The sequence below is a fragment of the Megalops cyprinoides genome, chromosome 5, assembly GCF_013368585.1.
Source record: "Megalops cyprinoides isolate fMegCyp1 chromosome 5, fMegCyp1.pri, whole genome shotgun sequence".
Classification (NCBI taxonomy): domain Eukaryota; kingdom Metazoa; phylum Chordata; class Actinopteri; order Elopiformes; family Megalopidae; genus Megalops; species Megalops cyprinoides.
Genome location: NC_050587.1, coordinates 28,378,657 through 28,402,502, shown reverse-complemented (window position 1 = coordinate 28,402,502; position 23,846 = coordinate 28,378,657). Strand labels below are relative to the sequence as shown.

At 42.0% G+C, this 23,846-nt stretch overlaps 3 protein-coding genes across 5 annotated transcripts in view; 1 reads left to right on the top strand and 2 right to left on the bottom strand.

Annotated features, from left to right (window-relative positions):
- Nucleotides 1-7,077: 7,077 nt before the first annotated feature.
- rnf208 (ring finger protein 208) lies at nt 7,078-8,803 on the top strand. Its single transcript, XM_036529525.1, has one exon. The coding sequence runs from the start codon at nt 7,982-7,984 to the stop codon at nt 8,756-8,758; it is 777 nt and encodes a 258-aa protein (XP_036385418.1). The 5' UTR covers nt 7,078-7,981; the 3' UTR covers nt 8,759-8,803.
- Nucleotides 8,804-10,688: 1,885 nt separating this feature from the next.
- si:dkey-106l3.7 lies at nt 10,689-19,490 on the bottom strand. Of its 2 annotated transcripts, none has more exons than XM_036528198.1 (6): nt 18,670-19,490; nt 14,081-14,281; nt 13,801-13,981; nt 12,836-12,915; nt 12,528-12,622; nt 10,689-11,343 (listed from the first exon to the last, which is right to left on the bottom strand). In XM_036528198.1, the coding sequence occupies exons 1-6, from the start codon at nt 19,381-19,383 to the stop codon at nt 11,283-11,285; spliced, it is 1,332 nt and encodes a 443-aa protein (XP_036384091.1). In that variant the 5' UTR covers nt 19,384-19,490; the 3' UTR covers nt 10,689-11,282. The 2 variants fall into 2 exon arrangements, with proteins under 2 accessions (XP_036384091.1, XP_036384092.1); XM_036528199.1 differs by having other exon boundaries at nt 14,090-14,281.
- Nucleotides 19,491-21,781: 2,291 nt separating this feature from the next.
- LOC118778306 (cytosolic purine 5'-nucleotidase-like) overlaps nt 21,782-23,846 on the bottom strand; it is a 41,648-nt gene continuing 39,583 nt past the window's right edge. The window contains exon 18 of one of the 2 annotated variants that reach the window (XM_036529781.1): nt 21,782-23,015. In XM_036529781.1, the coding sequence (XP_036385674.1) occupies nt 22,971-23,015 (45 nt within the window). In that variant the 3' untranslated portion in view covers nt 21,782-22,970. The remainder of the gene's footprint in view (nt 23,016-23,846) is intronic. The other variant, XM_036529782.1, reaches the window with a different exon arrangement.

Genomic DNA, 23,846 nt, shown 5'->3' with positions numbered 1-23,846 from the left:
CTTCTTTTATTATGATAATTTGATTGCAAGTTTTTGAAAATGTACTGCATGTAAGTGTAGCAGTCCCTCGCAAACTGTGGGGGTTATATTTGTGAATTAGTTTGTGATTGACAAATCCACGTTGAGAAGGACTTGAGGTAATAGGAAATTTTGGGTCAGAGGAGGGATCCTTTCAACACCAACCTAAATTCCTAACAGGTAAACATGAACCTGAAAATAAAACATGTTTACTTCATTACTCAGAAGACAGCACGAACATAATGAAGCATGGAAGGGTATGTATGTTTATACTGTCAACACAGCTTCATCAGCAAGCAATATTAATAACCTTACTCTAGATGCTAGCAAAGCTAGCTAACAAAAACAGATAGGACCGATACAAAAAAGAAAATGCTGGTGCAACCTGCCACCCAACTAGATGAATGATTAATAATGTAGGAGCTATCCCTGCTAATGCCGTTAAGTGCCTGTCCTTGACACACTGTCACATAGTCTCCCCTTAACAACGCTTTGGTCAAGCCATCACTGCTTTAGAAATCGACAGTCAGCCTACCCCCCCATTTAAATTTAGAGTGCACATCCATATGAAATAACACAGTTGTCATGTTACATGAACCAATCTGTCAGGATGAGAGAGTACAACAAACAAAATTGCTCCCTGTAGCTACCTCCCTGCAGAGCTGCGGGGGCATAAACACATTTTTAGAATGAATCACTAGTAAGTTTCAAAAAATAGAAGTTTAAATTCCCATAAAGCCGCACTCTTTTGACTCTTTTACTGCGGACAACTCTGTACCTTAGTCCTTAATGAAGTCTTTATATTATGGATGTGCATGTATCTTGCTTGCAGAGCTGCAACCACCCACCACTGCTTGGGGCAGACAGTGAACAGAAGGTCAATGCAAGGCATGCCTGTAAAGGAAAATTAATATACACACAGTATTTGGAGCAATTAAGTGCAAAATGAACTGATGATAATTTAAGCAGAAGACCTGTGGCTAGGGAAACTGCATATGACTATGCAGATAATAATATTCTGTACTGTACAGTCTTAAGCATAAGAGTGCCAAGAAATTGCGGCCAAGCATGTGAGTGCATTTATTAATTTGTAGGTATACTAACATAGTCCATTAGAAAGGAGGCAGTGAGGTGAGAACGTGGCACGCTTAGAAGGCTGAAGAATTAAAATTCAAGGAAACAGGTTTAATTCAAATCAGCCTCATGTATTATTTACATTTGAATTAGTCGGATTGTAATATATAAGCCATCTAAATAATGTAAAATCATTGTGGGCTGGTAAAGGACCTCTCTAGGTATCTCTTTCTATGAGATTTTTTATTATTTTTTGTATTTCTGAAGTAATCAGATACCCATGCAATATTTTATTTGGCCTATTCAAAATACTGTGGAAAGACAGTAGGACAATGCTCTGAATATCATGCACATCACATGTGGACACATATGTGAAATCATCGTTTTTAACAATGAAAACAACAAACATGAGAATAACTAATCACCTACAGTAAACAGGGCCATGGGTTGTTGGTGCCGGTTTCCTTCGACAAGACTTTGTGAAATGTGCAGATCTTGTGACACTGTCACTGCCCGGGGCTTGTTTGCATCACTGCACCAGACGTCAGCTGAGCTCAATTGTAATAACATTTTTAGTCCTTCTCTCGGTCTGATTTACCTGGAGGTGCACACAGCCACACATGCCTGGTGGCGTCTGTGAATTGTGACTCGATTAAGAGGAGAGGGCGCTTTGTGCTAAAGCAGCGGGGGAGCATGCAGCGGCTTGTATAAGAGCCCCCCGGTCGCTCCGTCAAAGTCAGCGCTTGTGCGGTCACATGCTCTTTCTGTGTATCCACTCACGCATTTCACAGTACAACACCAGGAGAGGAGGGGAGCAAGCCGTCGTGTCATGAGCCCTGCAGGCGGGAACATTGATAAAATCCCAGACACGCACCTATTCATAGATGAGCACGCAAGATGCTGAGGATCAGAAAATGTGGATAAAATCAGTTGCTGAAATGAATAACATACCTGTGTTTGTGTCTGTGGTGGAATTTTTTTTTTTGCACACTCTGCAGGTTGATTTTGTGCCCGGCGTATCTGCCCTGTTTTGTACATTTGTGTGGCATGCAGCGTGGTGATATTTTTTAGTGAGTGTTTACATGTACATATGTGCATTTCATTTTTCTCTGTGGTGGATTGAGAGAGTGGGCCTGGCAGATTATAGGGGGCTATAATTGGTGTCTGCTGATCCAGCCTCCGGTGTGTGCAGAGTTAAAGGAGGCCCGACTTTGCGCGTGCGCATGTCTGTGTGTGTGTGTGTGTGCGCGCGCGCTGTGTGAGGGAGGGAGGGAGGGGGGGGTTGGGTGAGGGAGGCAGAGTCCTCATTGGCTCGAGATTTTCACTGGTGATGAGAAAACGTGATTCAGTCTGCAGTAGCACTGCAGCGAACACTGCAGAGAGAGGGAAAGAGAGAGAGAGAGGGAGAGCGAGGGACGGCGTTCAACAACGCGCAGGCACCTCACGCACTCATCAAGCTGAGAGACGGGGCACACGCGCGAGCGCTAGCACTGCTCACTGACCGGAGCGACGGGAGGGGGACGCAGAAGGAGAGGGAAATGAGGAGCGCTGACGGCGAGCAGTGAGACGGGAAGGGAAAGCAGCTTCGGAGGGACGAGCCGAGCCGAGCCGGGGAGGAGGAGGGGGCAGCGGGGGTGCCAGCGCTGGAGAGACGAGAGAGCAGCCATTGAGAGACGGGAGAGGACTGCACGATAACACAACGAGCCAAAAAATTACACAACCCCGGGCTGGAGAGGATGGAGAGAAGAGCAGCCAGACCTCGCTGAAGGAGCAGTGGCACGGATCCGCGGAGGAGAGGGAGAGGAATAGACAGAGGGCGACAGCAGAGGACAGAAGAATCAACCGGAGAGAGGAGCAAGAGGAGGAGGAGGAGGAGGAGAGAGAGCTGCCTGACAGCTGTGTTTTGCTGCTGATCTATTTGTGGCGGGCTCCTTCCAGAGGCAACGGTCTGACGCATCACCATCTGACAGCTCATTCCCATTCTTCCATCTCCCCCTTTCCTTCTCTCCGCGCTTTCCTCCTCCCGCTCTTCTTCTTTTCATCCTTTCTCGCATGAAATGAGAGTCGAGCGGCTCCCGAGACACGGACTGTCACAAAGGGGCAGAGTATGTAACACCCTGTAGACACCAGGGACCTCTCTCCAAAGCAACGCCGCCACCGTCACCACCACCACCAACACCACTGCTGACCACTCTGAAAAAAAGGACCAGATCCACCAGCCTTGTCCCTCAACCAACCAGGAAGAGGATTCCAGGCCAAAAGAGACCGACCCAGGACACTGAACAGCAGGTCAGATTAGGGAAGGATTTTATGTGAATGGGGCTGTGTTTGTGTTTGTGTGCGTGTGTCTCTGTGTGTGTGCGCACGCACCTGCATGTGTATGCATGTGTATACATTTGATGAGCAACAATAAGGACAATGAGAATAAATGAGAAAACATTCATGAAATGGACAGGTAAAACTGAGAATTGTACAGCCTATTGTTCAGCCATGGTTGAATTGTACACTTTTGTCAATGAATTGTGGGATTAAAGCATATTTTTACCTGGTTTGCAGCCATCTGAGGCAGGGGATTTTTGAGAGAGACGGATATCTGGTTTGAAATATCAGGTCCATCGACATGTTTGACAAATCAGACATCAGTGTCATCAAAGCATCTCCATACTAACCATGCAGTGCCTCTCCTCCGCAATGGAGCTGCTTCCTGCTTGATGCTTACATAATCCATAAATCCACCACATCTCTGCTGTAATTACCATACCACTCCTACAAACTGCACTAAATTTGCTAATTAGAGTCAGTGTGCCTACATCTCAGGCGATCAGTACCAGATTACATTGTAATGACGCTTATGATGCAAAAAAACATTCCTTTCTTTCCACGATAGATTTTACTTTCAGTTTTGGCAATTCATCTTTATAATCTGACATCTCCACTGGATGCACATGAGGGCAGAAAGGATCAAATCTGTGACCACTATGAAGCATTTGATCTTAAAAATGCTTTATACAATCACCGTCACCGCTGCCTTTTTTTGTTGTCAATGCCAGTTTCCGTGCAGCGTTCACTGTTGGCAGGCAAAAAAGGAAGAAGGCAAATAGACCTGGTTGTGAATTAATTATAGGGAAGATGAATGGCAACTCATTTGACATCCAGATAATAAAAAAGGATCACCCTCCTTTCTCCACGCCACACCATCAAGAGCACCAACCACCCCCACCACCACCACCGCCACCACCACCACCTGGAACGCAGCGTACAGTTTGTGCCAGATTGCGTGATAGGCGGAGATGAGTCGCCGGGCTCAGTCTGGCTCCAGTTGGCCGGGGGGTGTTGTTTGGAAATGGGTGAGAGATAGTCAGCCTCCGATAGCACATCTTGCCGCCTCCTCGTTACCCCTGCACCCGCGCAGGTGGAATGCACCCGGGCCAGATTGTGAAGGAATGTGCTGGAAAGCACAGTGAAAGGGGGGCTCTGTGTGTGTGTGTGTGTGTGTGTGTGTGTCTGTGGGGGGGTTCAAAGGATGAGGGTAGGAGTGGAACGGTGGGAGGTTGGAGAGCTGCTTTCAAAAAAAACAAAGCTCTCCAATGCCACCCTGTTCCGTTTTATCTGCTGGAAGTTTGCCTGATTTCATTTGGAGTGGTCGCCTTTCTTTCTTCTCATTTTCATTAGTCCTTTATTGGATGTCTTAATTGGAGATGCATTCAAACCCTTGCGTGAAGGGCTGTTGTGACCAATGTTTCATTATAAGATGAGCTGAGGCTTTCTTATTGTGGACAGCTGTGTTAACGTATTGTGCGGCTTTTTGAGGGATAAGCCATTTATGTAAATGGGAAATTTAGTAAATGACTGTTTTTGATTTTGTAACCACATGAGGTGTATTCAGATTGGATTGGATTTCACAGTATGAAAGGTCAAAGCTTCAGGGTGTTGTGATAATGAAGACCGCCACCTTGTTTTTATGTGTTGCTATGTGTATGTGCGCACACATGTCTTTGTGGATGGGCATCGATGTGTACGTGTGTGTGAATGAATGTGTATGTGTGTGTGGGTGTGTGGGTGCACATGCGCATGCGTGCGTGCTCATGTGGATGTTTATGTGTGTGTGTGGGTGCATGTGTGGATGTGTGCATTTGTGTATGCATGTGTGAGTGTTTGTGTATGTTTGTGTGCGTACATGCATTCGAGTGTGTGTGTGTGTGTGTGTGTACATGTGTGTGTGTGTGTGTGTGTGTGTTTATGTGTTTTGTGCTGTCCCCTCTAAGACAGCATCATAAAGAACAAACTGTTCAGAATGTATAGAGCACCAAAGCAGCTTTGCACCCTCCTCCCTTCAGTCCTCCAGACGGAATGGTACCTTTGCCAAGCACGGATACTCCCTGACAGCACACCCAAAATATGGGAGCCAAAAAACTTGCTGACCTGAGATTAGGGGCAAAAAGAAAGACAGAGAAGATCATTATGAACGTGCCTCCAACTTAAGCAGCACACTCTTCATGCTAATATAACTCAATCCGAATTCGAATTCACACTCGTGCTCACAAAAGCCTGGCTTGAGAGCCGCTGGTACTGTAGAAGCAGCGCTGTGAATGGCGGGAGGGATGCGCGGAGGAATCGTGACTGACGCAAGCTGCTGGCTCTCATTTTGTGCTCTTTTCCGTGGCTGGAGACGACGGAAATGGCTGGTAGAGAGGGCACTGGCATGCGGGCTTTGAAGACCTCATTAAACGTATCTATTCACGGAGGAACGGATGAATTGATTTTCCCGTCGCGTATTTGTGGATACACAGTGAGCTGTTTCTTCTATTTATTGTTTTTTTCACCGTATGGGGGGGGGTAAATGTAGGTTGTAATGGTGTTAGTCCAGCTGAGAAAAAGGTTCACTCGCGGTCTCTGGGGCTTGTGGGGGGAGCAGTACAGTTCTCGCTGTGAGGCATAACAGCCCTATCAACTTATGTGCATCAGCAAGGGAAAGGCAGGAAGCCCCTGCACAATTGTGTGAGATGTCTGATAAGAGCCATAAATAGAAATTCCTGCAGAAAGCCACGGTCCCTCTTAACATTCAGGTCGCCCTCCCTTTTTTGTTCCTTATTTTTTTAATGAAAGCAATTTAATAGAGAGAGGACAAATTGTGCCAGCAGACACAAACACACACACGCACACGCACACACACACACACACACACACACACGCGCTGACACACATATGTACGCACAACCAAAAGGAACAGTGCCAGCAGAGGCAGGTTTCACTTGATGACAGGATGAGAATGGCGCACTGGGTTGTGCAGGCAGTCGGACAGCTTGTGCACAAATGGCTGCCACGGTTTGGCAGGACACAGAACCTGCACCGGCTTCCCCCCTCCAGCTGGGTGCAGTGGGCTGTGCTCTGTTTTCGGATGGCTGCCTTTGTCTCTGCCCCACACCCGCCCGGTTCTCCTGAATAGTGCAGCTGGTTCTGCTGTTGCAACACACACACACACGCGCACACCCCGGATACACTGTGAGTTGGTACTCTCCCAGTTTCACACACTGTGTTTTCCCTACTGGAGAAGGGATAGCCATTTAACTTTAAAGCGCACCTGTAGAAAATCACCCCTGAAAATGGGCTGGCGAAATTCAAATGGCCCTTGATAGTTTAAATTCCTCTCACGTACCTGTGTACCTTTCACGTTTTCCAGCTTTAACAAAATAGTGGAATGGTGAGCACAAACAGACGAAACAAACAAAACCTTCCCCTCTTCCATTTTCAGGCAGCTGCGTTCAGAGACAGCCTCGGGGTGCAGTTCCACCGCCGTGCCACACGGAGGGCGCTCTCGGGAATCTGTGGCTGAGCAGGAGCAATGGTGAAGAGGAGGCCAGCTTCCAATTGACTCAGATGGGCTTCTGAGATGTCAAGTGGGTGTCTGGCTACTTGGTAAACAAAGGAAGACTGGCACTGGGTCCCTAAGGAATTTAGGACCGTTGGTGCAGGCAGGGTAGTGCTGTCGCTGTCGCTTTCCAAAAAAAGCTCCCAAATCGACAGCCTCAACTCATCAGCGCACTACCAGAAGGGCCGGGATATCTGGAACACACTTCAGGTTGCACGTGAATTTGGAGACGCAGACTCAATAGTTTGCACTTCCGCACTTGGATCAGGGAAGAGGAAACATCTATGAAGTGACTTGCCCTAATCTCGTCTGAATCAGTTTTTCTCATCGTAAATACAACATACTTCTTAGATTGGTTATAAAAAAAAAAAACTTTTTTCAAAGAACCTGTTATTGGTCTCTGGACCACGGGAACATAATACTGTCCATATCAATATGGTGTCTATGTGTGTATGTGTACATATTTATACAGTCAGATATTTAATGATGTAAAATTCTTAGATGGTCCTGCTGAAAGGTTAAACAATTTCTGGTTGTTTGCCTCTTATTGTGAAAAAGTGACATAACAGGGTGCATATATTAATTTTTGTGCTGTGTCCACACTAACGTTTACGAAAAAAATACTCAGTGTGAAATCTGGTGCAGCGGATAAGTTTGAGTGCTGTGACCCTTGCGCTTCGATCTGACAGATCCACGGGCACCATCAAGGGCTTTTATATCTTGTGTTTCAGAGAGCTTAATCTGCTGTGTCAATCCCTGAGATTCTGGGCTCCCCCTGCCTGCCTGTTTGTCCCACAGCGCTCTGTCTGTCCGTCCGGCGCACGCTAAGACTCAGAGCAAGAGCAGCGGGAAGGGGGACTGAGGGGAACATGGACAGAGCCATCCGCCCCCTGGTCCCCTCAAATGGCTGACCGTGGCGGGAGGGACCCTTCTGTTGACTCGTGCGCAGCACTTCACACAGCACCGCCCCTGGCTGGCACGGAGAGCTAGAGAGAGCCGAGGCCCCGTCCAGCCGAGCGCATGTCCTGCCTGAGGCGCCAGCCTGTGACCATCCCCATGGACACTGTCAAGATCATCCAATCGGAGAAGTTCCCCCACGAGTGCCCCGCGCCCGTCACCCAGCCCCGCTATGCCCCCCAGCCGCGGGTGGCCTGGGACTGCGGGGGCGAGGGGGAGGTCATCGTCAACCAGGCCTGCAGCGACCTGGCCCTGGACCTGACGGTGGGCACCATGCCTCCCAGGTCTCTGGTCTCGCCGCCCCACCCGCCCCCACCCGCCCCGAGCCGCAGGGAGCGGGGCTACCTGGCCCAGCGCAAGACCAGCGCGGCCGAGCTCTGCTACCACGGCCAGTTCCACTACAAGATGGAGGACGTCATCGTCAACCAGTACGTCCTGCGCTCGGCGCCACCCGCCTCCAACGCGGTAGCGCCCTACGAGCCCCTGGACTGCCCCACCTGCGGCCACACCTACAATTTCGCGGGCAAGCGGCCCCGGATCCTCTCCTGCCTGCACTCGGTGTGTGAGGAGTGTCTGCAGATCCTCTATGAGTCCTGCCCCAAGTACAAGTTCATCTCCTGCCCCACCTGCCGCCGCGAGACCGTGCTCTTCACCGACTACGGGCTGGCCGCGCTGGCCATCAACACCAGCATCCTGAGCCGGCTGCCCACTGACTCCAGCGCCACCGTGCAGTGGGGCGGTGACGCCGACCGCAGCTGCTACCAGACCGTGCGCCAGTACTGTCAGTCGGCCTGCACCTGCCATATTGGCAACCCTCTGTCTTCCTGCGGCATCATGTAGGGACCCCTGGACTGGCATTCTCGCCCCACCTTCCCCCGCCCCCACCCCCCCCCCACACACACACACACAACACAAATATAAATATATATTTAATAGCACTGGAAAATACTGTATGGACAAAGGGACCGAAAGAGGTGCGTACTACTGAAGAGAGGAATTATCCAATAAATGTATTTTATGTATGAACTGCATCCTTTCCCCCCTTCTTTGTGCGGATGTGTTTGTCACCAAAGACATCTCTTTGAGCTGGAAGAAGACAGAGAAGCCCACCAATCCCTGGGTTTCATCCATGTAAAGAACAAAAACAAGACAAGTCGCTCGGCTTGAACTTGCTGAAGATATTTAATATTTTTTGGTTTAAATCGATGAAAAATGGAGCAAGGTTACCCGCCATGTCTCTCAAAGGAAGTGACCACTGAGCTGTTCATCTGACCATTTAAATAAAGAACGATATGTACACCGGTTAATTAATCTTATACTGTTCAGATTCACCGTTATTATTATTTGATCAGGCACACTAGTTACAGAGGTGCCACGTGGTACAAGTAGTTAAGATAAAACAACTTTATGAGTATGAATATTGTCCTCAAGTGTCAACTGAATATTTCTCCCAGCTCCTATTCTAATGTGTTAAGAAATGCAAATACACATATCAAATATAACATATCATTCTGAACAATCTATTCTTCTGTATTTTGGTTCCTTCTTACTAACTTCTTATTCTAAACTGAACTTAGGTATTTAGGAGTTGAGGATACAGATACTACATTTTGGCTACTGTCTACTGTCTCTTGCTTCAATTATCTGAGGATCAATTCTGAACAGGACCTGCTCAGATTCACTGATCCTTATTTTATTTAGGTGGACTGAGCAGGGTTAAGAGAATGAGATGAGTCATCCAGAGAACATAAAGGCCCAGCACAGAATTGATCCTCTGGAACACAAGGTCAGCATTAGAATGATTGTGGAGCAGCCAGCTTTTGGGGCAGCATGCAACAGTGGACGTTTCTCTCATGACAATCAGTGAAATGATTACAATGTGTAATAATGGGAATAATAGAAGCAATATTTTAAATGTACGTTGCCAATGCTCATCTGTGACAGAATGCATTCACAGTAGGCCTGGATATTGAGATTTTATTATTATAATCCTTTATAGAAGGTTTGCGTAATAAATGCATAGATATTGCTGAAAAAGGTGCAAGTAAAAATATAAGGAGGTGGATCTAGATCAGACAATGTCACATTGCTATGATAATGCAAATTTCCTGCTGTATTTTTTTCTGCTGTGGGACTTTTTTGCTGCTGTCAGAACATGGCTCTCAGGGACAGGCAGCTCCCTTTCTGCAGAGAGAATTTACTAGAACAACTCACTGGGCGGACAGGAGGCTTGTGCTGGGAGGAATCCCAGAGGAAAATTAACTAATTACCAAACTGAAATGTTATTAAAACAGACCACATCTAACCTCTTTTAGCTTCATGGATTTTCAGGACTGCAGAAGCTGCAGTCTAGCCTTTTTCATGGCACAAGCAGAAATGTGTTTCAAAATGGATCTCAACAACTAATACTAATAGGAAGCATGCCTGATATGAAACCCAAGACATGATATTAAACATAAAAATTTATTTCAGTGAAAATAATGCACTTTAAATATTACTTTTGGTTTCAAATCAATTAACTAATACAGTTGTTCTTGCTTTTATGGAATTTATTATATTGTTGGTTAAAACATACTACAGAGTCTATTTTTGAACCTTAATAACAAAACAATTAAATAATTTGCTACATGTACTCAATCTGTCAATGAAATTAATTAAATTTATCTTTACATAACTAAAATGTATGGATGGAAAAAACATAATCCAGATATAAAACATTTTCAGTTATAATTTACTTTAGGAAATTGAGTCTTTTTCAGTTTGAGTGCAATCGGTCCAGATTTTCCTGAAATTTCATTCTATTTAGTAGGAAAAATATAACAGAATAGATCTGAGATGAATCGTCATGAATACTTCATCTTTAACCACTGCAGAGACTTACGGTATATGGCACATAAAGCATTATTCTATGTAGGCAGACTACAAGCACTGATGGATGTAACAGAGGATATGTTGGAAGCTATACAGAGTATTTGAAGTATTTCTTTGAAAACCAGTCATTCCAGTAATCACTATCTCGTACATATGTGCTGTAAAGGCAGAAATCTACACAGCCCATTTCACAATCCCATGGTTAGCCATTAAACCTCTCCTCAGTACATAGACGATACATGCAGAACAGGCAGGGGCTGATCACAAGTCTAGCATCATGAGAGAGTCACGTTTACTCAAGTAATCTTTTTTTTAAAAAAAGGGTCTTCAGTTCTGAAGGTCTGTCATGTGATGAAAGTATCAACTTCTTAGACTGGAGACTGACATTCTGGTCCAAACTATTGTGTCAGATACTCATACAGTACAGGTGGCGTGTCATCTTCCAGCAATTTCTACTCCCTTTCAGATGTGGAGTTCTACAGAATAATCCAGTTCAGCACACAGACACGTTCTTGGTCCTTTTCTTGAAGAGCAATCTGAATGGCCTCTTTGGTCTGTTTTTTCGCCAGAAGGAAGGATGGATGTTGCCATCGGATGAAAAGAAAGCAACAAAACAAAATGAGAATAGCGAAGGTAATTCCAGCCTTCAGTACAGTCCCCATTTACCTTCTGTTCTGTCCACCAGCAAAACCACCAAGAATTCTATTCTTTTCTGTATCGTTTAATCACAACTGCATTTAACAAAGCTACATGTACAGTAATTTCTTATTTGGGGGTCGTGTGGGATGAGATTATGTGTTGAAAGATACGGATGCTCCATTACATAGTCTCACTTTATTACTGAGCATTGCCTCAGGTCAGTATTGATTTGCTGGACAAACAGCAGTGAAAATAACAGAGAAGCAATAGTTTCCCCACATCGGCTACCACTAGAACAGCGGCCATGTGGTCCACAGGACATTGTGCTGCCGGCCAACCGCTCGTATATCTTAAATGGCAGACACAACATTATTATTGTCATATTATACACACTATCTAATGTAATAAACAACATTCAACTTCATTTTTGGGTCAATTTCAGAAGCCGGTTGCTATGAGATGGGTGCATGTGCAATAGCGACACATTAGCCTGTTAAAATTCAGGACTTGTACTCCACATGCATAATTCACTGAGTTATACACTTACATAAGAATATGCCATACATCATACATATTATGATGCTGACATTTTTTTCCCTCACACTGACCCTTTAGTCTGCTGATAGAGCTGAAACGGATGAGACAGTGCAATGAAGAGATGCTGGATGCTGGATGCATCCTCCCTCTCCATAAGCCATACTCAGCATGTGTTACGTAACGTGTTATATAATCTCAAAACCGGGGATGGCCCGCAGGAGCCAGTAGGTGATGCTGGTTCCCCATTTTCACAGTGTCTTTCTGCAGCGAGGTCTTTTGACCCCCCCCCCCCCTTCCCTATCATGCGGTGGTCTGACATATGTGAAGGACAGTTGTGCATTATAAAACATGTCTTCATTCAATGTGCTGGTCCATTCACCTTGAAGAGGTCGGATTTCGCCCGTGGGTATGGTAACCAGATTTGTCAGACATAATGCCCTGATGCTGTGAAATCCTCTGTGCCATTTATTGCAAATAACACTATTGCAAATGTCTCGACTGATTAAATCCTTCACCCCTGTTTTGTATCAGAGGCATCAAACATATCAAACGTCTCCCTCACCTGGAAGGTTTCTCTAGAACTGTGTTGCTCTTCAAAGAGCCTGTCTTCAGCTTGACATCCAGGGTATTCATCCTGTGCTGCTGCTTCTGTCCTGGCTATGGAATCACACACACACACACACACACACACACACACACACACACACACATACACACACACATACACATACACACACATCATTTAGTCAGCATGGAAATGACACTGTAAGAGACGCTGACAGATTTTCAGCAGGTCTATATGTAGCATTTGTGTGTCTATTTCTATTCTGTATTGTATGCGTTTAATGCTTGGTGTTAAACGTGTCTTACCTGACAATACGTGCTCCTATCAAACTGATCCAGCAAATCTCCAGTGCTGACATTCCACTGTGACTGCATCTCTGATCCTCCTGCAAGTTAGTGGACAAAGATTTCTTATCTTAGCATGTTTTATCAGACCATAATTTTTCAAGGTGACCTTTCTTTTTACACACATTACTGTCAAACTAATTCTCATAATTTTTGTGGAACACTTTGGACCTTTCTCAGAAAAATGAACTGCAGTTTAATGGACAGTCATAATTCAACATGTACATCTAATTAGAGCTTGAAAGTAATTTAAAGTTTTCTAGAAATATTAATAAATACTTCAAAATATACCCCAGGAAAAGCAGTATGAACCAACTGATGTGTTTATAAGGAGTGGTAAGTACGTATATATAAGTAAGGTCAGTGCATATATATATATATATATATATATATATATATATATATATATATATATATATATATATATATATACAGTAATTAAGTAAGTATAATTTGCCCCAAATTATTTCACATATTACAAATTATATATTGTGTTTTTAAATCACTCTGAGACCAGAGTCCTGTCAAGATAAAATAATTTTATCTGTTTCTGCATTGTACCAAAAGCAATTGACTATTACAACAAATGTCATTCTGTCTTCTGGGTGTAGCTTCACGTGCTAGTATGTGGGCTTTTTGTTGTTGTTTGTTTTGTTTCTTTGTTCAACCAGCCCAAGCCCAAGGTGAGCATGGTTCACAAACAGGCTGTTGAATATGAAATGAATACCATTGTGTTTCAATATTTCATGTTATTACCTATTTGGATATTATTACCTAATTCCTATGTAATTGATGTGAATTCAGTTGAAAGAGGCATCTTACCTGCAAGACCACTTATCATGTATATATGCCAAAGACATCATTATATGCTACAAGATAAGTAGAATAAAACATATGCTGATTAATGACCTCTATTAATCACTCACCCACATGTCTAATGAAGGCTTTAGTGTCAGACATAGACCTTCGTCGCAGGCAAGGGTGCAGAAACTCATCTTCATGAGTTGATTGGCTTGAGGGGTCCGTATGTCTCTCAATGTCTGGTGTTTGATTGGCTTTGAGATCGTCCCCCATATTACAGGAAGTATGCTGGGTAAACCCCATATCCTGTGACAAGTGAAAATATTTAATGAAGTAATAGATTTATTGCTCTTTCACTAAAATGATTGCTATGAAGAAAATCAGTACGTATTCAGGTAACCTCACCTGTTTTACCTGACAACTCTGTACTCTCAGCTGACTGTGGACTCTCTCATTCTCTCTCCTTAATTCCTTGTTACTTGTCTGTAGCCTTGCAATCTCTTCTAGCAACCTGCAGACTTGTTCCAGATACCCAAGCCCTGGAGAGATTCCATCTGTGGGGAACGCATCCCTGACCTCTTCCTCACAATGTAACTGTGGGTAGACCTGAAGAGAAGGGAACCATGGTTATCATCATGATCATCATCACTGTCCATCTACTTGAATATCTCTTTCAGTCTAGATTTTCAATGAGTTGTATGCTAAGTCTAAATAAAACTCTCCAAGAAAAGAAGTGTGAGCAAATTCAGTGTAACCTCAATTCATTTTTTATAAGCGCAGTTCAATCATTTGAGCATTGTCTGTTGCATTGAAATGGCTTGAAAACTAAGGAACAGTGTGGTGTAGCATCCCAAGCTACCTACTGCATGGAATATGTGAGAAGTAATCCCCAAGAAGTCTAAAGAAGTCACCAAAAGTCTAAATTTTCATATGCTACCTCTCACTTTGCAGTTCAGTAGGATTGTATTTTTAAGAAAGGAACCGGTTGCACAACAGACAAACCTTCATTTCCCTCCACAGGAATGTCACTCTGTTGTTAGCTTGTGACTTTCCGCATTGCAAGAAAGGTGAATGGACACTTGATCTAACTCCCAGAGTATGTAGATTGCAGAGAAAAGGCTACAGAAGGACAAATGACATCTAATCTTTCCATGCAGGAAGTTATTTAAGAGTAACTTCAATAAATGTTTAAAATTGAATATGCTGTTCCTTACTGTAAAACTTGGTAGGCACGCAAATTGAAAAGGAAAGAAAATTCATAGTTAAGAAATACTCACAATGTTGTGGTCTGATTTCAGCATGTGAGTTTCCTCTGGTAAATGAAAAAATCTAACACCCTGTGACAAATCAGTTTCGATCTCATCCCCATATGAACCTTTAGAACGTGTACGGGTAGCTGGCCATAAACATTTAAGCAATTTACTTTTCAACGAAATATTGATTTTTCATTACCTTCATTGTGTTGAAAGCTTAAAGTCAGTTGCAAAACCATGAAAGGATTTCAAATTAGTTTATGAAGACCTTTTCTAAATCGATACGTAGCGCTGTGAAGGCAATGAACAATATTATAGTTAGGATTTTTGCCCTTTGAACACCCCCAAAACACACATCAAAGCAATTCTTCCTTTTTGTGTGTTCAAATGAACAATTTTTACTGCTTGAGTAAAGTCACTACCTGTCCAAACCACAGCTTCATTTCCACTGAAGTACAAGGCTTTGCAAGAGTTTGAGTTAAGGCAATGTCTGATTACTCTTTAATCTTTTTGACTAAACAACAGTTCACTGACCAAGACAAATCCAAGCTTTGCTTCTCAGTTTTCTTTGTCATCAGTCAAATATGTGATATTGGTTCATAAAAATATTATAACTTGATCATTTAAATCACTTCATCATTTTAATTGTGTATATATTAGTCAGTACCAATATTCTTTTCAGCATTTGCTTTACCCTGTCTAATAGAAAGTTATAAGATGTCATAAAGATTTGACATTGTAATAATTTCATACTTCATAATTTCATAATTTACATTAATAATTTAAAGATGTAGAAGTAACTTGTAGAACATGTACAATTCAAAAGCTTATTATTTAAAAAGGTCATAATCTACACATTGAAAAGAACATTGGTTTATTCTGATTCACTGGGTCATTGTCAGTGTTGACCTGAGAATGGTGCATTATCTGTTAATGGATGTCAGGTTCAGGACTAATACTCATTTTACTGTTCTCCTGGGTGCGCATTTGCTGGTTTCTAGCAGGAGGACAGAACAGTCTTTTGCACATTTTATGTTCTGTCATTTAGTTTTGTATTGACATTGAAATTGCCATTTCGTGTTGTACTTTATGAGGACAATTTATGAGCTTCCCAGGGCCTGGAAATGAAGTACCTAGTACCCCATAAATGTACTTGCAAATTGTGGAATACCATGATACACCAATGCTATGACATGTCACTCAAATCTAGAACCTAGCATGTCACTGGTTAAGCAAGAGAAGAACTTTTGTTTACATTCAGAGCTTAATAGATAATGAATCATTATGTACTGTGTATGTTCGCCTACACAATATACTGCAGGCTCAGAAACTGGTACGCTTGATACTGAGGTAATATTAACCATAACTACAGCAGCTAACCAGCTTGTGACTCTGAATGTAAACAGTAGGGAGAATATATTTGAGAGCTTAAGAGAATGTAGAAACCACATATCTCAAATGTTTATAGGTGTTTTCTATGCACTTAACATTCAAACAAAGAGCTGTGAACTGTATTATTTGATATTAAGTTAAAGAGTAATCATTTTGTATTACCTGACTGTCAGGCATCAATGTTAACATCCCTAAACCAAATTGTTTATGTTTGGGTTTCATTAATTTGAGCATTTCAAATGCCCAATTTAACTAAAATGTAGCATCTGTAAATCAGCTGCATACCTACTATTGAGCAAAGTCATAAAGAATGGTATCATCTAGTGATATGACAACGTCAGTAGACTGTAATTCAGAGTAAATCAATATGAATTTACCAAATAAAGTTATCTGGTGCATGTTACATGTGCCTGTTTACTAAGAGACTAAAACATGGGGAAAATGGCAGCCTCCCTCTGAAAGCAGCTGCCTCTCTGGGTCTGCTGCTTGACCCAGAAAGAGGAAAACATAAATTTACTCTCAAGGGCGCCTCTTCAAAGTGACTTGCTATCATGTGATAAGTTGTTTTCATGTGTAAAAAAACCCCATAAATATGTCTAGAATTCTTGTAATTTGTGGTCTTAAATTTGAAATCACAGGGCTCCAAGCTTCAGACCAAATGTTTTCATTTAGATCACTCTTTGAGTCAAGTTATAGTACAAGCATTGATAATTAGCTGGCTCACTGGACCAGAAATTATATAATCCTCATGATGCTTGCTGTTTATTTCTCTTTTTTTTAACTTTGTCACATCTATTTGTTTCAAATGATTTAAGGCAATATTTCTATTTTTAATGCTTTAACATTCATATGTTTTTTATTTGTTATCATAAATATTTTTGATATTTCTATTTCTATTTCTGTGATTAGGAGGGCTGGTGGGTCCCCTAAAGTGGACATGGTCCTAGTGAAATGGAAACCATTGTTGTAAAATACAAATGGAACAGATATGACTAATCGTGTAAGCAGAGAACATGTCATATTCCAATCAAAATTTATGCACTAGTCATGAAGTAGCCATGAAGGAAAACAGAATAAAAATTATTAATTATTTTTAACCTTGAAAATGTTGGTATTTTGAAAATGTTGGTATTTGCTTTTTTGCCAAACAACTGTGACCTCTGTTACATATCATATAGGTAACGTTTAAAACAATTTCGCAAACTATGAACTATAAAGTGTATAGAACTTAATGTAAAAAGACATGAGAAAAAGACCTGGAAAGGACTGGAAACGTTTACACTGAAACATGAAACATGAAACATGTTGCCTATGACATGTGCCTATGACTCATCTGATTTGATCATTAGATTGCTGTCCTTAACTGTAAATCTGGACAAATCCTGTATCATACCTCAGGTGGGTAGCAACTATGTAGCCACCACTGATGACGCATGTTGGTTAATGCAGCTATGGAGCTACGGACTTAATCTTAACCTATGCTTGTAAGTCTCTTGAGCCAGCCTAATCTCTGCCAAAATCAGCAGACAACTTCTTTCACAAAGACAGCCTGTGAATGCTTTTGTCTGTGATGATATCCAGATGTCTATCTGCCTGTCACCCTGTTATCTGCCGGGGAGAAACACAGTGGAATGTGCATCACCTCGCACGGTACCACCATATGCCCCCCCCCAGCCACATTCCATACATGCCTGCATGACTTTTCACCTGGATGGACTGGTTTAATGTGTGAAACATTGAAAAAAAAAAAACATTACAAGAGACAAAAATCCTACCATGAAAACCCTGAGGCCACGGAAGTTATGCATTCCTTTTTTTTTTTTTTTTGGAACACATTTTGCCATTGTAACCATGTGTTGATGACAGTTTGGTATGTTGACGGCTCCTCTCATCTTTTTAATTACCCTTGAACAGTTGGACTCTGTTACTGGACTACATCTTTGTTGGGACCTGTCTAAATGATAAAATGCCGCTATCTATAGTACTATGGTTCTCCATTTACTACCTAGAGAATCATTCTGTGTATACACACTGCATGATACTCACTAGTAGATTACTGTTAAAGCCATTGGCCGTGCCAGATTATCATCTCAAATTCTTTAATGGAATGTTGCATGGCACATTTTACTAGCTGTTTCCTTCTCCCAGAACAAAGTGACCAAAATGTGTGCCTGCAACTGGACTTTTTATAACAAATTGCGAATCATAATCAGTTATGTTGAGCCATGACAAACCAATCATTTTCTGTATTAATGATAGATAATTTTGACACCATCTCTGTGATAACTGTGATTGACTCCATCACTATACAAAAGCCCTCAAAGTAATCACAAAATATAATTTCCTCACCTGATTTGCACTCGGGCAGAGATTTAGATGCTTCAGCGAGTTGCCACGTCTGTGGATTGAAGCAGGTGGGTGGGCTGTTCTCCTTGCCCCAAGACTTCCTGACCTCTGACCTATTCTGGATTCCGAGGTCAATGAATGGCACAGAAGCAAGGGGGCCATGTGACAGGGGTCCAGAGGATCGGAGTCTTCTCGGTAATGGGAGGGAGCCAGGGTGGACTGAGAGATGGTGGACTTCTTACGGACCCGCTGATTGCTTCGGTCTGCACGCCAAAGCGCCTGCTCCACTTTCAAGCCCATCGATAAAGGTTTAGACTTCTCCTGGGCCACTGTGTTCAGTGAAGAAGACGAGGATGAGCGAGAGGAAAGGTCGTAAGATGAGGGTGGGGACGAGGGGCGGCACTCGACTTTTCCCATCTCCTCGGTGGTGCACATTTCCTCTTCTTTGATGGATAAAAAGCTGCTGACCGAGCCGTGAGGGGTGGACGGCGCATTCTCCGTTTCAATGCTGGCCATTTCCACACCGCTGTCCTCTGACTCTGACCTCAGGATTGTCCCCACAAGCTCCTTTGGCATCCAATCTTTCCTCCTCTCCACTTTCCCACCCAAAGGAACCTGTTCGTTCCCCAAACCAACCATGTCCTCACAGTTGGATTTCACATGTGCGTTTGTCGCCCAGGTTTCCATTAGACTCCCAAAGTTTCTGTACAAGTTCATCTTCAGCAGTACATACTACTCCTTCTTTGCCCTATTACTCAGAGAGACACCGGTGAGTAACGTCACTTTTTCAGACCTCACACAAGGTGCCTGGTGGTGAGAAGACGGACTGGATCAGTGGTGAGAACGCGACTGCGAGAGGATGAGTTTTAATGACACCCCGCCCACGCTCTTCAGCCACACCCTCTAATCAATCTTCCTGTCAGTCTTTCTCCGTGCGATGACTTCAGCTCATTCTCTTTCAAATTCCTTCACTTCCCGCCCCCCATCCAAATCCCTTCATTTTAGGTATTTTAATAACCCTCTCCCCCACTAGCACTTGCCAGGCACCCTGACCCCCTACATTCAAACCTCCTTTGTCTAACAACACAAAGCACACTCATGAGATGGATTTTTGGTCACACACCAAAATGTGTAATTGACACATCTCTCAAAACTTATCTTCCAACTTTCAAGAAATTCAAATTAATTCAGCTGAGATCTGATGTCCCTTTTCTCAGCTATCTTTTTTTTCCAATGACAGACTGTATTAAGCGTTCTATTTGTGGAACAGCGTACTAATTATAGTGAACTACACGCTTGAAAAATTATAGCCTGACCTTTCACCAGAAATATGCATTTACAAGACAGGTGTGATGAAGATTCTGCACATACTGAGTTGCCACATTTCATTCACAAAACCTGACTCACGTCTTTCAGAGGATCATTAGTGACACTACTTGAATTGTTGCGTCTCAGCAGCACTCGTGTCAAAGTTGTCACGTTTACTCTGCCGGTTATGTAGTCTTCATCAAAGATAACACAAGGACCAGACAGAACATTCCCTCTACACATGCAAAACAAAATACCGCAACTGCCAGAGAAGAGCCGGGAAGCAGGTCATAGGAAGTACCTGGCACGTGCAAAACCTCACACAGCTCCTTCCCTGGAGCGGAACATGATTCTACCTGAGGCAAGTGTCTGTCCTCTGGTCGCACCACAATGAAGGATCATCATTTTCATTATCCATCATTTTATACAAATGTTGGCACAGCACAAACTGAACGGACAACACTGCCAAATAGAATCTTATGAAGATACTTTAATATCATACTGCACGTGCACACACACACACACACACACACACACACACACACACACACACACACACACATGCACGTACACATAGACGCACGCGTACATACATACTTGTACTTTACAAAACAATGGGTGAAGGACTGTTCATGTTCACTGCTTCATATAACTGACTGCATGACTAATGTCTGCTCTGTCTATGTGAGTTCCAAAAAAAAAGTGTGCTGTGGGTGTTACAAAATATCTGGTCATAACTGGTACAAGTTCTATGCAAAGTGCAGTGTTTCATGAGTTTCACCATCACACTCATGGAACTGACACACAAACAACAACACATATAAACAGCCACAATGCTCATGTACCTTCCATTAGATACCAGTTTAATAACAAGTGTACATTCCTCACCTAACAGACATTAACATTTCAGGTCTGTCTAACACATTATTCACGATTACATAAAAAGTCATGTGTTGTCACTGCTTTTGCATACAGTGAAAACAGTACTATACAAAATGTGATTCTATACTATAGGTAGACTATTTAAGGCACTTACGATTGCGTTCCTCCTAGTTTATTGAACGAAACATTTTTTCACAGGTAAGTTATTTTTTATATATACCAAAATAAAAACAACCAAGATAAGCGTTTGTTCTTTCATGGTTTCTGGGTAAAGCATTACAGTTTTAACAGATTGGAAAACAAACAGTCTACAAGCTCCACTGCTAAAGGTTTTTGACTCTTTCGAAAAAAAATTTTGAGACAACTCCTGCAAACGGCCATTTTGCAATGAACAAACACTGATGTAACATGTAACTATCTATCATGTAGATATAAATTCGGAAAAACCAAACAGGAAGTTTGAACAATGTAGTTCTATCCTACATTCTTGAATTTTGGCCAAAAAACATGTGCTATCAGTTCACATGTAAATGAACAGACAATAACAGGTGTACAGACATCGATATGTATTTTTTAAGTACTGAGTACATTTACAGACCATTATCAAGCCTGGAGTTCAATACATACTTTTGGAAGATCCAAGATCTTCACAGAAGGCACCTGGATTATGCTTAGAACATTATCAGTAGTTTTTCTTGACTGAAAATGGAAACCTGTATTCTAGTATTCTACAGCCTATAGAACAGATTTTTTTACAGAACTTGTAACTTGTAAAAAAAAAAAAAAAGCTTACAACAATTACAAACATACAAACATACTTCATGATCCAAATCATTCTAAACAACAACATACAAAACAATTAATCACATACTGTATATACAAATTCCTAATCTCTAATAATACATATATTATTAGACCGCTCCCTTGGAGGAATGGCCAAGAGAATTCACCACTTAAAATGCTAAAATTCCAAGATTAACATGTTTTTTTCTTCTTCTGCTGGGATTCTCAGAGTCTCAGATAATGCACTCTTTACCAGGAAAACAGAATCAACATAAAATTTGCACACTATGGGTCTACACCAATATTGTATTATTAAAATAAATCTTAATATCACTACAGCTCTTGCATTCATGTTGTTAGTACCTGGAGACCAATTGAAGAAAATGGTGCATATCATTAATAAAAAAAACTAAAAGAAATACTGAAACTGAAATACAGAACACCCCAAACTGGTGGTGGTTAGGATAAAACCTTACATAATGTGAGTTTCCACTGCTTGAAATTAATTTCAAGTTGCACATTTGAAAAGAAACACTTCCTTTTTTTTCTTTTTATGTGAAACAGCTCTAAGTGCCTTAGGTAAATCACTACGACCTATCCACATCTATTAATTCTTGATCTTATACAAACTGTGTGAAACATAAAAAAACCATACAAACAACTGCATGTTCCCACAGTGCAGAGGCATGGTGAATGAAGGAACAGGCTGTAGTTGAGTGCTCAGGTTTCTAACAATGCACTCAAAGAGATAGCAGGGACAACAGGATGAGGTCAAATCCTGGGCCTCAGTAATTCAATGTGTTAAATCAAAATGGCATGTTTTGTACATTCTAAACTTAGGAACACATGGTTAACGATACAAATACTAGCTCGCTCCAAAATCAAAGGAGCATTTAAAAACTAAATGAGTCTGAGACACCCAAAGCAGCACTGAAAGGATTTATTTCAAAATTAGTCTGGGGGCATAACTAATGTACTTATTAGTAAATTATGCAGTCAGTCATTTCCATGATGCATTTACCAGTTATTATCTTTCACTCCATTACAATTTGTTCTGTTTGCAGGCATTTCTATATGGCACCCAGGAAACTCCCAAATGGTGCAGAATACTTTTGGCTTTCTGTTGTTCAGAGAATTCTTCACAGCTTCATCTTTCCTTTCTGTGGAAGACAATGGCACGTGGATCCCACAGAAGGTGTAGCTCTTTCTCTTTTGCTTCATCTCTCTCACTCTCACTCATTCTCTGTCAATCTCTTGACATGCACGCATACACAGAAACACACTGTCCCTTCGAAACTTCTGGTCACATCCACCTCTTTGGAATCCTCTCATCATTTCTCGTTAGCACCCTCAGGTTCGTGTTGCTGGGTTTTCTGCTGAAAAAAGGGAGACTATTAATATTAATAGCACAGTATTGGACACTGACACGGGAGAATCCAAGTGTTACTGGAAGGTTTTACCATAACGACAATGAAACCGATGTTTACTTGACACAAAATGGACAGGTATGTTAGGTCTTAAAAGACTGTGATGTCAATTCATTACTGATACATTTAAAAATCAAAGGCAAAAGCCAATAAAAATGAATGTCCATTTGAATATTTCCTTAGACAAACATAACATTTTGGGGCAGAAGTTCCACAGTGTAGAAGTTGATTATCTAATAACCCTATTTCCATACACTTAACACAGTTTTAAATCTAAACCGATGAAATGGAAATTTAGAAGATTCTCCATGATATATCACTAAGGGTTCTTGTTGTCATGGCCTTATCTGCATACCACTTCAACCCTCCCCAACAACTGGAAGAATTTAAATTGTTAAATATGTTTTTATGCATTATTAAAACCACTCAATGTCTTGTAGTGTGTTAACACTCTGTGAGTTCAGGTACTATCACTGATGTACAAAAATAATTTTAAAACAAAAGTCATGGAAAATGAATCAACAATTTATCAGACATTAAAACTATTTACTTACCTGTAATTTGTATGTGGAATATAAACAATAACCATAACAACAATGCACTCATTAATGTACATTGTTTTAATTTAACCACGAAATATGAAAACAGATTTGCGGTATATATAATAATAAACTGTGTTCACTTGGTGTGTGAAAACGGTTATGTGCCTGGTTACAGTAACTTACACATGCCAGTTCAAGGCACAGAAACTGGAGCAATTCCTTCTCTTGTTATAGCATG

Excerpts from the sequence above, each read along its gene's own strand:
- rnf208 (XM_036529525.1), top strand. The coding sequence starts at position 7,982 with ATGTCCTGCCTGAGGCGCCAGCCTGTGACCATCCCCATGGACACTGTC.
- si:dkey-106l3.7 (XM_036528198.1), bottom strand. The coding sequence starts at position 19,383 with ATGAACTTGTACAGAAACTTTGGGAGTCTAATGGAAACCTGGGCGACA. Across the intron at positions 13,982-14,080 it reads AGAGTTGTCAGGTAAAACAG|GATATGGGGTTTACCCAGCA; the intron begins GTGAGGTTACCT and ends CACTTGTCACAG. Across the intron at positions 11,344-12,527 it reads GTTCTAGAGAAACCTTCCAG|ACCAAAGAGGCCATTCAGAT; the intron begins GTGAGGGAGACG and ends GCGAAAAAACAG.